The 12,791-nt window shown below is 39.5% G+C and overlaps 1 protein-coding gene across 1 annotated transcript in view; it reads right to left on the bottom strand.

Annotated features, from left to right (window-relative positions):
* The window catches only part of GALNTL6 (polypeptide N-acetylgalactosaminyltransferase like 6), a 488,603-nt gene that overhangs the window by 37,497 nt on the left and 438,315 nt on the right, over positions 1–12,791 (bottom strand). Inside the window, exons 8-9 of the mRNA XM_075499243.1 lie at positions 10,227–10,344; positions 217–324 (exon numbers count right to left, since the gene is read on the bottom strand). Of these exons, the coding sequence (XP_075355358.1) occupies positions 217–324; positions 10,227–10,344 (226 nt within the window). The remainder of the gene's footprint in view (positions 1–216; positions 325–10,226; positions 10,345–12,791) is intronic.

Genomic DNA, 12,791 nt, shown 5'->3' on the forward strand with positions numbered 1-12,791 from the left:
TGCTGAAATGTCCAACCCTGTATTTTTAAGCTTTCATTTTATTCTGGGCAATCTTATCTCTGGAAGGCAGCATAACTGCAGCAATTGCACATCTCATTTCAGAAAAATAAAGAAGCGTTCCTTTTCCATTTTAATGGTTTACTGGAAACTAGTTCACAGGGAATTAAGAGACTGATGATGAATGAAAATGAAAAACAGCAAGACCCAATTACTCACCCGTGCTAGGCTGGTTCCAGAAGGAACTTTATACGGGACGTACTTCCTGTAGATATGCCCAACTCGAGAGCACGGAACATCAAACATGCCACCTCCGCACATCCATACCTGGAAAGAGGACACAAAGCAAATGAAAGAATGATTCCTGGAAACAAATGGGGCAAAGAAGGCATTTTAAGTAATGGGTATGTGAAAAAGACTCATCGTTCTGTACTGACCCCTCCCACAGTCATAGTGGTGGCCTTCTTGGCATGCTGATAGCTGGGATTAGGTAATACGGCAGACTCTCTTACCCAGAATCTCACTGTGCAAAGCAGAGTATGTTCAAAATAAAGTCATAAAACATATTTAGAATTTCTACCAATGATCCTCCTGCAACACAACCAAGATATTATTGTGTCTGTTGTTTAAAACATATGGGACCAAAATTTCAAAAGAAGGTTATATGAGTAAAGCAAGCCATCAATCGGAAGTAAATAAAAATTTTTTCCAAAACACCGGGTTTATATTTTGTTTTGAATAGTGACTACAGAGCTCAAATACTAAGATGCTCTTCATTTTGTAAAGAAAAAGGAACAAAAATCAATTTCCTTCTGATCAAATTTATGTAGGCAGAGAAGGAAGATCATGCCGCTACATTTCATCACTAATACTTTAATACTGAAACAGATGGAACCATCTGGAGTACGCAGGTTTGATGCTTCAGGTCTGAGCAACCAAAACTCAGTCAACATTGATGGGACCTACAAGTACTTCATGGCTCTCAAAATCAAGCTGTATCCTGATGGGCAGCAAGTAAGGAATTCTTCACAATTCTTCACCGAGCATGACTTGGTTTTACCAAGCACACGTGAAGTAGCAAGGTTGTGTGTCATGCCAGAGGATCTATGGCAATCATGCCAGTAACGCCTATGGGCATGATTTTCTATGCCCTGGCAATGCACAGCCACGGAGCTCCAACATGGCTATTAGAGGACTTACGTAGCATATTGACAACTTTCATAACTTTCTGATTTCAAACTCAGCAATTTGACACTGCAAATCCGGGAAAGGGAAACCAACAACAAAACCACCCCCCACAATCCCCAAGCAGAACTCTTTAAGTATCCTAAAACCAACCACACAGCAAGAATTTAAAATTAATTCAGAGTGAGAACATCGGAATTAAAAAAATAATTCCCTAATCCTGGCAAAACAATTTTTTTGCTCCCCACAAATCTTGGAACAGAATGGCAGTTATTCCACGTAAGGGACACTTGTGGCCTCAGCTTTCAGCCTTTAGACTGAAAACAAGAAAACCCCCAACACCCTCCTCCCACCCAATTTAAAAGAAAAGCACACCCAAGCTGAGAAAGAGAAATGGCTTGTCCTTTCCATGTCTCTTTATGTGGACATACACAAAGATGCTTCATGAAACGTCTCCATGAATCTGGATGAGAATTTAGGTCCATGCATTACATATATGAAGGAATTTTATCTGTATTTGATGCACTCTGGAGTGAAACAGCATGAAGTAAGTTTGCGACTAAGGCTAAAGCAGAGCAGAACATAGACAACTGAAAGTTTCACCAACAATTGCTATACAGAAAGGAATTAATCCAAGAGTTGATACATTCTGAATTAAAACAACAGTAACCAGACCCTTAAAAAAAGGTATTGGAAAATATGATGTTATCACAAATACTTGACATTTTGCACGAAGCCTGCAGAGAACAATGCGTATCTCTACACTTTTTTTACCATAAATTTCTCATTCCATCTCTTTTGTCCTGCCCACCAGCTGGCTGTAGCTACTGGCTTTTTGAAATCACAGGAAAACAAAATGATTAATTTTGTTCATTTAAAACAATAGTGGAAATGGGCAAGAGTTTGGCCTCTTTCGCTGTGTTTGCCCGTTTGTGTTACAGTGGGCATATCTGCCTGGTCCTGGCAGTGTGGCTGTGAGTCTGGGACTAAAGTTTACTAATCTGAACATGCAGATGCCAAACACTGCAATACGGGATAACTCGGTGCTTGAGTGTGACTTAAAGCACTTGCGGAAGGTAGCACGCTGGCATTCAGCCCCTGAGAGTGACTGTGCTATTCATACTGTAAATGGAGAAAACAGGGGGTTTAGAGTGAAGGCTTGAGTTGCAGGGTGATTTAGGAAGCTGCTTCTTAGGGGTCATTTGCGCCTTAGCCCTTACAGTCCCTTAGCTGTTAGCTATGGCATCCAGCTGACACCTGGTAATGAAATGTTTGAGGATCTACACCACATTACAGGATAAACCTATCTGCACTAGTGTAAATGCTTAAGGAAGGTTTGAAACCATCAAAGGTGGGGCAAGATGACGTGCTTGGCTTTGTCCTGAAATTCCACGGACACCTGGGTGCAGTCGGGTACAGCTGAGAGCTCCTTGGGAAGCTGCTACTTGCCACCTCCCCACACAGCTGGTTAACTCTTAACTCAGGCACAGGAGCTCTGGGGAGGTGCTTCTGGTGCACGCTAGCTTCTCAGAAGAGGAGACAAATTTTGCAGGTTAGTGGTACAGGGTAATAAAGGCAGCTGGCCTGGGTATCACTCTGCCGAAGCACATATTTTGACAGAATCAGGAGTATTTCAGTACCTATTTCTGTGGTGAGGATATCCCGTCTGGTCTCCTAGTGAGCACAGTCCTTCTCAGGGAGGAGATTTACTGGTGGGTTGGAAATGGAGACCCAAATGAACGCTTCTCCTCCATGCCAAAATAGCTCATTGCAGCCCAGAGCAGTCTTGCTATGCCATGTGGACACGATCATTATTTTATTTTCAAAAACTTTTTGTAAAATTTACTTCTTAAAGAAAACCTTGAAATCCTCACCTGTTTAATTCTATGTCACCTAGTTCACTGAAAAACATGTTCATAAACATACTGAAAATAATAAAAATGATAATGTTAAAACAAGGTGGGTAGTGCCACCATTTAAAAAATAAAAAGTTATTCACCTTTCTGTGAATACTTTGTTTGTATGTTTTGTCATTTGTATCTTTTTTTAGCAGAAGTCTCCTCTCTGTGGCTGTCTTCAAACAACCCAGTGCACCAATGAAGGTGCAGACCTATATTTACTATTTGTTCTTGTTTTTTAAATTAAGGTGTTATTTCAAAGGCTAGACAAGATACTACAGTGATTAATCAAAGTTTCTTAGCCTTTGAAGAATAGACAGCATAGCAGTTTGACTCAGATGAAGGTCAGCCACTGAACAAATTTAAAAGACAAGAAAGCATATATATATAAATATATATATATATAGGCCAGTATTACTTTAATTCAGACAATGAGAGCTGAAGTAGACATATATTGCATTTCCTCTAAAGCAGTAGGATATTGGTGAAAAAAAAAAAAAGAAAAGAAAAGGAGAAAAGGAATTAGAAAAAAACCTGTCAAATATGCTGAGGCAATAACAAGTGGGAGGAAATAACGCTTTGTGTTGGGCTTATATTTGATAGCTATAAAACTTGAAAATGCTGCGCTGCACCTGAGGTGTGCTGTGCGGGGAAATTGAAATGAATCTGGGGCTGCCTTGAAGAACATTTAGCAGCTGTTCCTGTTTATCTTTTAGCTTCAGAATGATTTTAAAAGCATTTTTTATATTTTTCTGGGAAGATCAGTTCTGGCAACTTTGTCTTTAAAATGTGCATCTTTATGTCACCTGCACTAAATGCAAGAAATGGGAGAATGACGTCTGTGTTAAATATTACAGACCTCCAGTGGACCATGAAAGGAATTCAGGTGCTGTGGGACATTTGGCGAAATGGTATCACAACACCGATGCCTCTCTGTTTATCTAAGGAGCAAGCAATGAAACTCTTAAGACCGCTAATGTCTCCTTCTTGCAAGAACAATGAATCTGGTCTGCAGCTGAGGTATAAAAACCGAAGACAAAACCAAAACAATGCAATTTCAGCTTGGAAAGAGCAAAAGAAGCGTAGTTTGTGTGCCAACTATATACTACATCACAATTTATCTTTATATAACTCCTTCCAACACAATGTTGCAAAACACTTTATAGGGATGGTTGAAAGCAAACGGCAAGTGTTAACGCAAGCTTTAAAAGAGATTAAGCTGTGGTTATGTGGCTTTGTTCCTGACTGGAGCTTAGATGTCACAGATGCATTTTTTGGCTCTGTTCTACAGCTCTTGTGGGATTTTGGGTGAATCACCCTCTTTTCACATGACTTCTTTGTCTTTCAAATTGAATTCTGCTTGCTCTTGTGTTTTTTTTTTCCCCCTGCCTTGTCTATCTAGTTTATGAGTGATCCAGCCTGGGGACTATCTGGAAAATGTAAATACTGTGCACACGAGAATGAGACTCCAATCCATATACTACACTGTAATCATAATTACTGCAGTAAGAGACTCATGATTTTTGAGCAGTGGAGGATGTGTGCTGTGGAACAAGAACAGAAACATACAGCAAATTATGTAAGAGATTGAGGGGGGACTGAATGGATTTTGGATCAGGCTTCAAAACTAATTGAGAAATATACTGCTGCTGAGAGTCAGTAACAAGACAGACAACAGCAAGAGACACTGAGATGGATGGAAAACCCAAACAAACAGCAAACTGGTGGAAGAGGAATATAAAGTATGCCATGCAAAGCTGTCAGCTTGGTGCTCTGAGCATTGTGATACCACCTCTGACTACAAACAGGAGAAATGTATTACCACAACGGGGCTGAAAAAGTTGTAGAAAATAAGAATATAAAAACTTTATGGGATTTTTCAGACACTCTTCCTGAAATATAAGCCAAAAGAACAGATTTAGCAGTTGTAGAAAAGGAGAAAGAAGAATACTTTCCTGTGAACTTTCCCATGTAGTGAGAATGTTCAGCTAAAAGCAAGAAAAAATTGAAAAATAGGATCACTGACTGCAAATCTGCAGCCAATGGGTTCACAAACAGCAAAACCATTTACTTGTGGTGCAGTGGGATTTCCTATCAGGGATATTAAAACCGTACCACGTAAACTGGGAACTGACGACTGTGGATATTTCAACAATACTCACCGGCACCTCTAAAATGTTGAGAAAAGTGGCAATATTCCATGTTCGTCAGTTCTTCACATAGATTTCAACTGCATTGAGAAGTGGTAATGCTCCCCCACTCCCTACCTCCCGCCAAGATTGCCAGCAGTGGAGGGATAATGATGATAATGATAAAGAAAGGGATGAATGAACTTGGAGGTGTGTGTTGGAAAATGGGGATGAAGAGAATCTGGAAGATGTATCAGCATGGATAAGGATAAAACAACTCTAGACATAGGTGACTAGCTAGGGTAGCACCATAGCATTTTTGTTAAGGTATAATTTATGATGTGTAAGGAACGCCCAGTGTAAAGGATCTTCAGCAAACACAGGATATGAGTGTCTTTCACTGCTCTGTGTTTTGGAGATTACTACATAAACTGTACCTTTCTAACAGATTTAAATTTAGGATTTCCTAAATAGCGGCTTCCCTGGTTATTGAGAAGAGACGCTAGTAATCAGGTCAGTTCCAGCGCTTTGCCAGCTTTCACAATTCTAGCGCGCGCTGAACAGTATCATCAGCAAGATATCGTACATCTTTTTAATTAAAAAATTGATCCTGAGGTTATGCTGCCAAAAAATTAAAATGCTGCACATCATTTCTTATGTAAAAGTTAATCTAAGAAACTATTTAATGAAGAGGTCATATTTTGAGACCCGGGTTGCGGCTGCCTCACCATCCATTGAATGTGCATGCGTGTGCTCCCATTTGGAAACAGCAGTTAATCAGCATGGCACCCAGTGCTACGCTTGCTGCTGTCCTCCGCGGCAATGTTTCCAAGCAAGAAAAGAACAAAAGAGAAATATGTTGGGTTTTGTAGCTGAGGAAATAAAGGTCAAGCAAATTTTTAAGCAGCAGCTTTTTTTTTAACCTGTCTCTCTGTGTTCCTGACAACTCAGCACCTGCAATAGTCATGCCTGAAGTTTGAGGAAGTTTCCTTTCCTGCTATGGCACAACTCCAAATGTCACAGAAACATTACAAAGTGTACTGTATTTTGGAGAAACTTATTGAATTACGCTGCAGTAAATTTAGATTCACTGCAGACTCACTCTCTGTCATATCTTTCTTTTTCCATCGAACACCCTTCCCCCTCAAACACACACAAACATATATTTTTGCTGACAGCACCCACCTTCTGTCCCTGTACAATGAGATTATGCAACCTCCCCTCCCAGAAAAAGGCTTTTGGTTAGCACTGAAGCCTGGTGTCTGTCACCCCCGGTCACATCTAGTGAAACAGCCAGAGAGAAACATCAAAATCGACACTTTCCCTCCAAGCTTCCCAGCCTGAGTACCTTTCCTAAATCTGGTTCGACCTCTTCTTGTCGGGAACTGCTGCCTGACTCCCCAGGCAACCACTTGTCCTGCTAATCTAATTTTTAGTCAGTCCTTGAACTCTGTCTTAGCGTCTTGAACTCATACAGCAATATGGCTTTGCTATTATTAGTGATTCCTTTGAGCTTGCGTGATGGCCCTTGATCCAGCACCAGACTTTAATTCGTTGCGTGTCTGGGGTTTGCAAAGCGCAGTACAAGATTACAGTGAGCAGAGCAGAGTAGTTGATATTAAGTTCATGATGAAGAAGCTAACAATTCCTCAAGTCAGAGGACTTTAGACAAACTATTTTACTGAGTCTTGACTAGCACAGACCTAGCCGTCGTATTTTTCTGAAAGATCCAATTTCTCTGACTCTCTAAGCCCACACTTTGCACCCAAGGCTTCCCACCTGCTTTGTAGCAAACACTCCTGTAACTTGAGTTGTGGAGGTGACTGTGGATGTCTCTGGTACAGTAACGCAGAGGCTTTGGGTCGAGAAGATGCTTTTCCTTAATAGGATATTGATTATCAAGTGATCTTTTCCCCTTGGTGTGCAAAGGTTTCTGTGGGGTGAAGTTTCATTCCAACGTATAGGAAATTCTTCTCCAAATAAAATTAGGCCAGAGAATATCAAACATACACTGTTTCTTAAACATGATTCCACATTTGCCACCAGTGAATTTGGACATATAAACGTGATACTTGACACACACATTTATCAAAAATCTTCCTTAACATACCTGTAAGCTTACCTTTGCTTCAAAACATTAGTGGTGCTAATTAGAGACACGTGCCACAGGTTGTCTATTCTATAGTACCTGGACCTACTGTTAAAATGTTAAGCAGAAGGGTTTCAGTAGTCTGTCGATCCATGGAGGTTAAAACGCATCACTGAGTAGAGACACGATCTGCGAACACTCCTCACTCCAGCTCGCAGAGCAGGGCAACCAGTTCAAGATGAACCAGACGCTACTTCATTTCAGGGAGCACGTGACAGCTCTTGCTCTGGCATGCACCCCCTCGTAATTACATCACTGTATTGGAATTAGCCACAAGAATCTCCAGTCTGACACTGGGAAGGTTGTGTCATCGGCATGCTCTCTGTTTATAGTAGCTAGACTGTTTACTTATTTACTGTTACATAGCAGCTTTTGTACAAATGAATCTCAAAGTTAAAAACGAGATGATATATGAAGAACATAAAAGGAACACCGTGTCTGTCACTGAGGTTAAATATCAGCCTGAAACAGTCCTCTAAATACGACCTTCCCACAATTACGAGATATTTCAAATCAGCTGCTTTTTACAACTTTTTAATGAAAACCAGTCATGTTTTTATAAAATATTAAGAATTAATGGAGTAAAAGAAGAAATGAGTGAGAACAGCTAAATGTCTGGTATTTAGACATGTTCTTGAGGCAGGATACTCCCCATAATTATTTGCCAAGCAAAATACCATTAACGTGAGCCATGGCATCAACACAGGGCACCCATCCTATGACAATTCCGCAGGCCTTAGATGTGGACACTCTAAGGAAAGGTAAGCTGTAGTTTCAGATGCAGTCAAGCAGCCGAGAAAACTGGACCAGGCTGGTCATCTGGCTTTTTCATTGACTTTGTGAATAACAGACAGATGGCAAGTCCACCATCTTCCCAAGTTTTGTGAATAAAGCCGGTAAATTAAACCATCCAGCTAACTTGTCCTCATGTAAATAAGTTTTAAGATGACTGAATCTATAGCTACAGTAGACACTGTTGAAACAGAAACCTTTCCCAAGCTGATATTGGTGATTCTGATACAATAAAAAACAGTCCTTTCTGTTTCTTCCTTCTGCCTCCATGATTTTTCTCCCATTTTTTGTCATTCCAAACAAAACAGCAGTCTTCTTTTTAAAACTTACATCTGTTAAATTCTTCCAATAGAAAGTTGTTCCTATTTAGCAATCATTTCTGAGAAGTACTTTTTTCTTCTTTTAACACTAGTAGGAAAGGACAGGGACCTTAAGGTTATTGTATACTAATGAGATCAATCAGGACATATGACTGAAATGAGATCCAGTGTGACACAGCTGCCTCCAAAAAATTCTATCACTTGAGCAAAACACACTGGGACAATCCAGTATCTCAATTTCCAGTGCTGTTACCATGGTTTCTATACAAAGACTGGAGAGCACTACAAGTATATTCTTTGTGATGACAAATAAAAGGAATATTTGAAATAGGATAATAAAATCTTGGGTGACCTGTCAGAGACCGTTGTGACAGCTACTAGTGACTACTTACATCTGCCTCTGAAACAACCTAAATGGACAGAAGGTAAATCAATATATTCTAAATACACTGTCTAGCTATTGAGTTTCCCCTCTCTTCCTGTTTTTTTTTTTGCTGGGGTATAAAAATGATTCGGAGAAACATGAGAGTAGCACAGTTAATACAAACCATTTTGCTGTTCTTGATAACTCCTGTAAAGACAGCCTGGCAGTCCAGTGTTGGGTCACGCTGTGTGTTTTGTTCAACAGAATGGCCTCAGCTCTGTTGTTTTAATCGCTGTTGAAACTCAGATGCAGCAAGATGTATGATATTAGTCATGGCTGACATACTAAATTTATTTACTGAGCTTTACACTGTCAGAGTTTGGAAGTAGGTTGGAAAGATCCTGAAGCTAAATGTGAATTCTAATTTCAGTTCCAAGCTTTATCCAAATATGCTTGACTCAATTCATCTATGTCATGAAATTCTATGAAGTCATTGAAAATCTTTGCATGTAGAGTTCTTATGTCTTTGGGTATACTGGAACACAGTAAACTTAATTTTCAAAATTAGACATGTTAGTCCTCATCAAACTAATGCAAATACCTATTTTACATGTGGAAGGTAATGAGACTTCCAATTCGCCATGTAAAAGCCAAGCAACTGATTTGAATACACATGTTGACATACAGGATATGAGGACATACCATGGCTGGTTGTACATAACCTGAGCACTTGAAAACTCCCCATATATTTCGTCATTACAATTATTCAAATGCAATTAAAAAATCATCTGATTTTGAAAATTTGCTCAGTAGATAACAGCTCATAGCAGCTGAGCTGATCTAGTGATTCACTGCTACTGAAAGGGGTTCTTCTTCCTACAACTTTCTCTTTCCATTTCCACTCATTTCCGTGAGTGACTCCAGGGGAGCCTATCCCCAGAGATGATTAAACTTGTTGACCTGGGCAGAAAATTATGCAATTTTCTTTTTTTCTGGATTTGTTCTCTCTTGGCTTATTGAGCTGAGCTCAACACTTGAGCATGAAGTAAATGCAGCGTCTGAGAGAAGGTGAGTGACAAAAGGAACAAGGTAGAACTTCATTCTTTGATGGTGGTAAGCTACCAGATTTTCAGAGGGAACTGCACTCAGTGTGATTTTTGTACGGCTTCTGGGGCGTATGTTTATGGCATAGTTCTCTGTGAAATTAGTGGAAATTCCTAAAGGAAAAAAAGTAGTATTGTACTAGATTAATGTTAGTCAGAAGAAAAAAGCCAGTGTGAATGAAAGCATCATGATCACAAAGCATATGAGAAATGAAAATCCAGAGGTGGAAGACTGAGTCTTGTACCAAACAAGTAAGGAATTATTGTATAAGGTGACTTGATGACTTACCTTAAAGGAGATTTCATACTGCTCTCCTCCCCATATTTCTAATCCTGGATCATAGCCTCCCAGCTCCCAAAACCATTTCCGGTTAACGGCAAATAGACCTCCAGCCATTACAGGAGACCTGAAGGATGAATGAAACAAATTGTGAATAACAGGAACCATCATGCCACGCTTAAAAAACTGAGATTAGCAACGTACATGGACAAGCAATAACGAAGATGTTTGGACCGTGTGCGTGTGCTTGTGCGTGTGTTTGTGTGAATGTAGGTGGTCTGGCTTCCACAATTGCAAAGCTATGGAAGGCATAGACAACGGGTACTCTAAACAAACAACATTTACTTTTATTCACCCCAAAATGGACTCTAGATGAGAAACAGGCAATGTGATAGACACGTAGATAGATCTAGAGCATGGTAGACAGTCATGCACAAACGCCTTTTTTAAAAAAAACCCACTTCTGTTCATTACTAAACAAACCCATATAACGGAAAAAGAAAGGGCCTCTGGAAACCTGCCAAAGTGTTTAATGTAGTCTCAGTACTCCATGTGAAGTAACTCACATTTGAAAGTTAGCAAAACTTTTCCATTCATTTCAGTCTCATAGGTGCTGGCTAGAGAAAGGCAGAAAGGTGACAGCGATGGCTACAGAGCAGCTGTTGGGAGTTAAACATCTGCTTTTCTACAGCACCATTTAAAACTCCTAAACTTTGTCTCACAGTGGTGATTTAACTCATAAGCAAATAATTTGCTGTCTTTCCCATGCTTCCACTTGTTCCATGAATAAACATGTGGAATTTACTTGAATTAACTCAGCCCTTTCCACAGATAATATAGAAAAAAAAAGGGATATTTAAAGTTAGTGTTAGAGAATATTCATGAAAAGTGCATTTTAAATTTATAAGCAGGAATTGTTGTACTGAAAACTAAGAGGTTTTTTTTTTTTTCCCCACTACCAAGATGACCATGTTGCTAATGCAGTAAATACATTGACAGCTCTCAGGATTTAAATGTTGCTCGCTCATTCCTTGAAGTTGTAGTGGAAGGGGGATACAAAGGGATCTACACTGAACAGGGAGGAGACAACAGGCTGAGAAAAGTCCAATCCAACTGTTCAATTCAATCAATGCAGGCCAATGCTCCCCTTAGGAGTTTTAGAGCAAGAGGCGAGAAGGCACACATTCCTGTTGATGGCTGATCAGCAAGAGAAAAGACACATAATGCAAGAGAGACCTGGATGGCTCCCAGCCAGGGCTTCCTTAGGGGAGAACAGACATGAACCTGGATCCTGTGCCGTGCGCTTTGTAACGCTGTAACGCTGGGAAAATTATCCCATCTAGGGGCATTTTTGTTCTGAATTACTATTGGTGGTTTGTTTGGGGCTAAGGAAGCAGATGGTACCATCCCTGAAGAACTGATTGGGAAATAAAAACTTCACCCTTTGCCACTGATTTAGGATTTGGCAGTGAACTCAGGCCTGGTAGGTATCACAGGAATCTATGCGTAAGTTAGAAGTTTATTAAAGAGGACATCAAGTTAATGGAACAACATTTTGCCATATTTTCTCTGCCTGAACACTTTTTATATTGCTGTCTTTTATCCAAGCCAGTGGAGAAGATAAAATTGCAAGCAAACAGCTGAGCGGCCTCTGCCACCACTCGAATGCCAGCGAATCCCCACAGGCATGAATGTTAAAAGATGATCCTCTCATCTGCATTCATGGTAATGAAAAACATTAGAGATATTTTACCTTTCGCTTCTATAAGATAGTTTTACATATATATATATATTTTAGATTATATCTTATATTAAACTACTCATTCTCACAGCTAGGGAGCTCTGTTTTTAACAGTTTAATTCTATTTTACTTTAGAGATTATATTTTTAAAAACACATAGAAGCTTTGTGAAACAAAGCTGCAATATTCTAACTGGCAAGGACGTACACTGTAACATACACTGAATGCTAATACTTTTTTACTTTTATTGACATTTCATACCTCAAATATTGACTGTTCTTTCCACATATGAATAAATTCAATGGAGATTTTATTAGAAACCTTCCCCTGGGGATTCTGACTACTACAATACATTTTCAATTCCTACCGAAGTAAATCTAATTACAACACGCCCTTTGTGACTCCAGGTTCTAAATAATCAAAACACAATGTCCTTTTATAAAGATGGACTTGCATGGAGAATGCTTATAACTAAATCTTTACTGGCAGAAGAAATGAAGTCCCAGAAATCACTGGGGAAATGCAGGATTTCTCTAATTCTCTTAGGTACAATATCTTTCATGAGCATTTCTCTTGACACAGTGAACGGCCTATGAAAAAGACAATCCCCGCAAGTGAATCAGAGGGAAGATGGAAAAATCAGAGACTTCAAATTGCAAAATAATTGGCAGCTACTTACAAATTATACTTTATAACTAATCTGTAGATTTTTCCAGTGGTAATATTGAGTAAAGAAACCCCTTGTTTTTTAGATGCTAGTTCATGAAAGTTCAGACCATTTATTACAATTAGCAAAATTACCAAACAATGACTGGAACAGAAGCAAACTCATG

Source organism: Mycteria americana, chromosome 4, assembly GCF_035582795.1.
Source record: "Mycteria americana isolate JAX WOST 10 ecotype Jacksonville Zoo and Gardens chromosome 4, USCA_MyAme_1.0, whole genome shotgun sequence".
Taxonomy (NCBI): Eukaryota; Metazoa; Chordata; class Aves; order Ciconiiformes; family Ciconiidae; genus Mycteria; species Mycteria americana.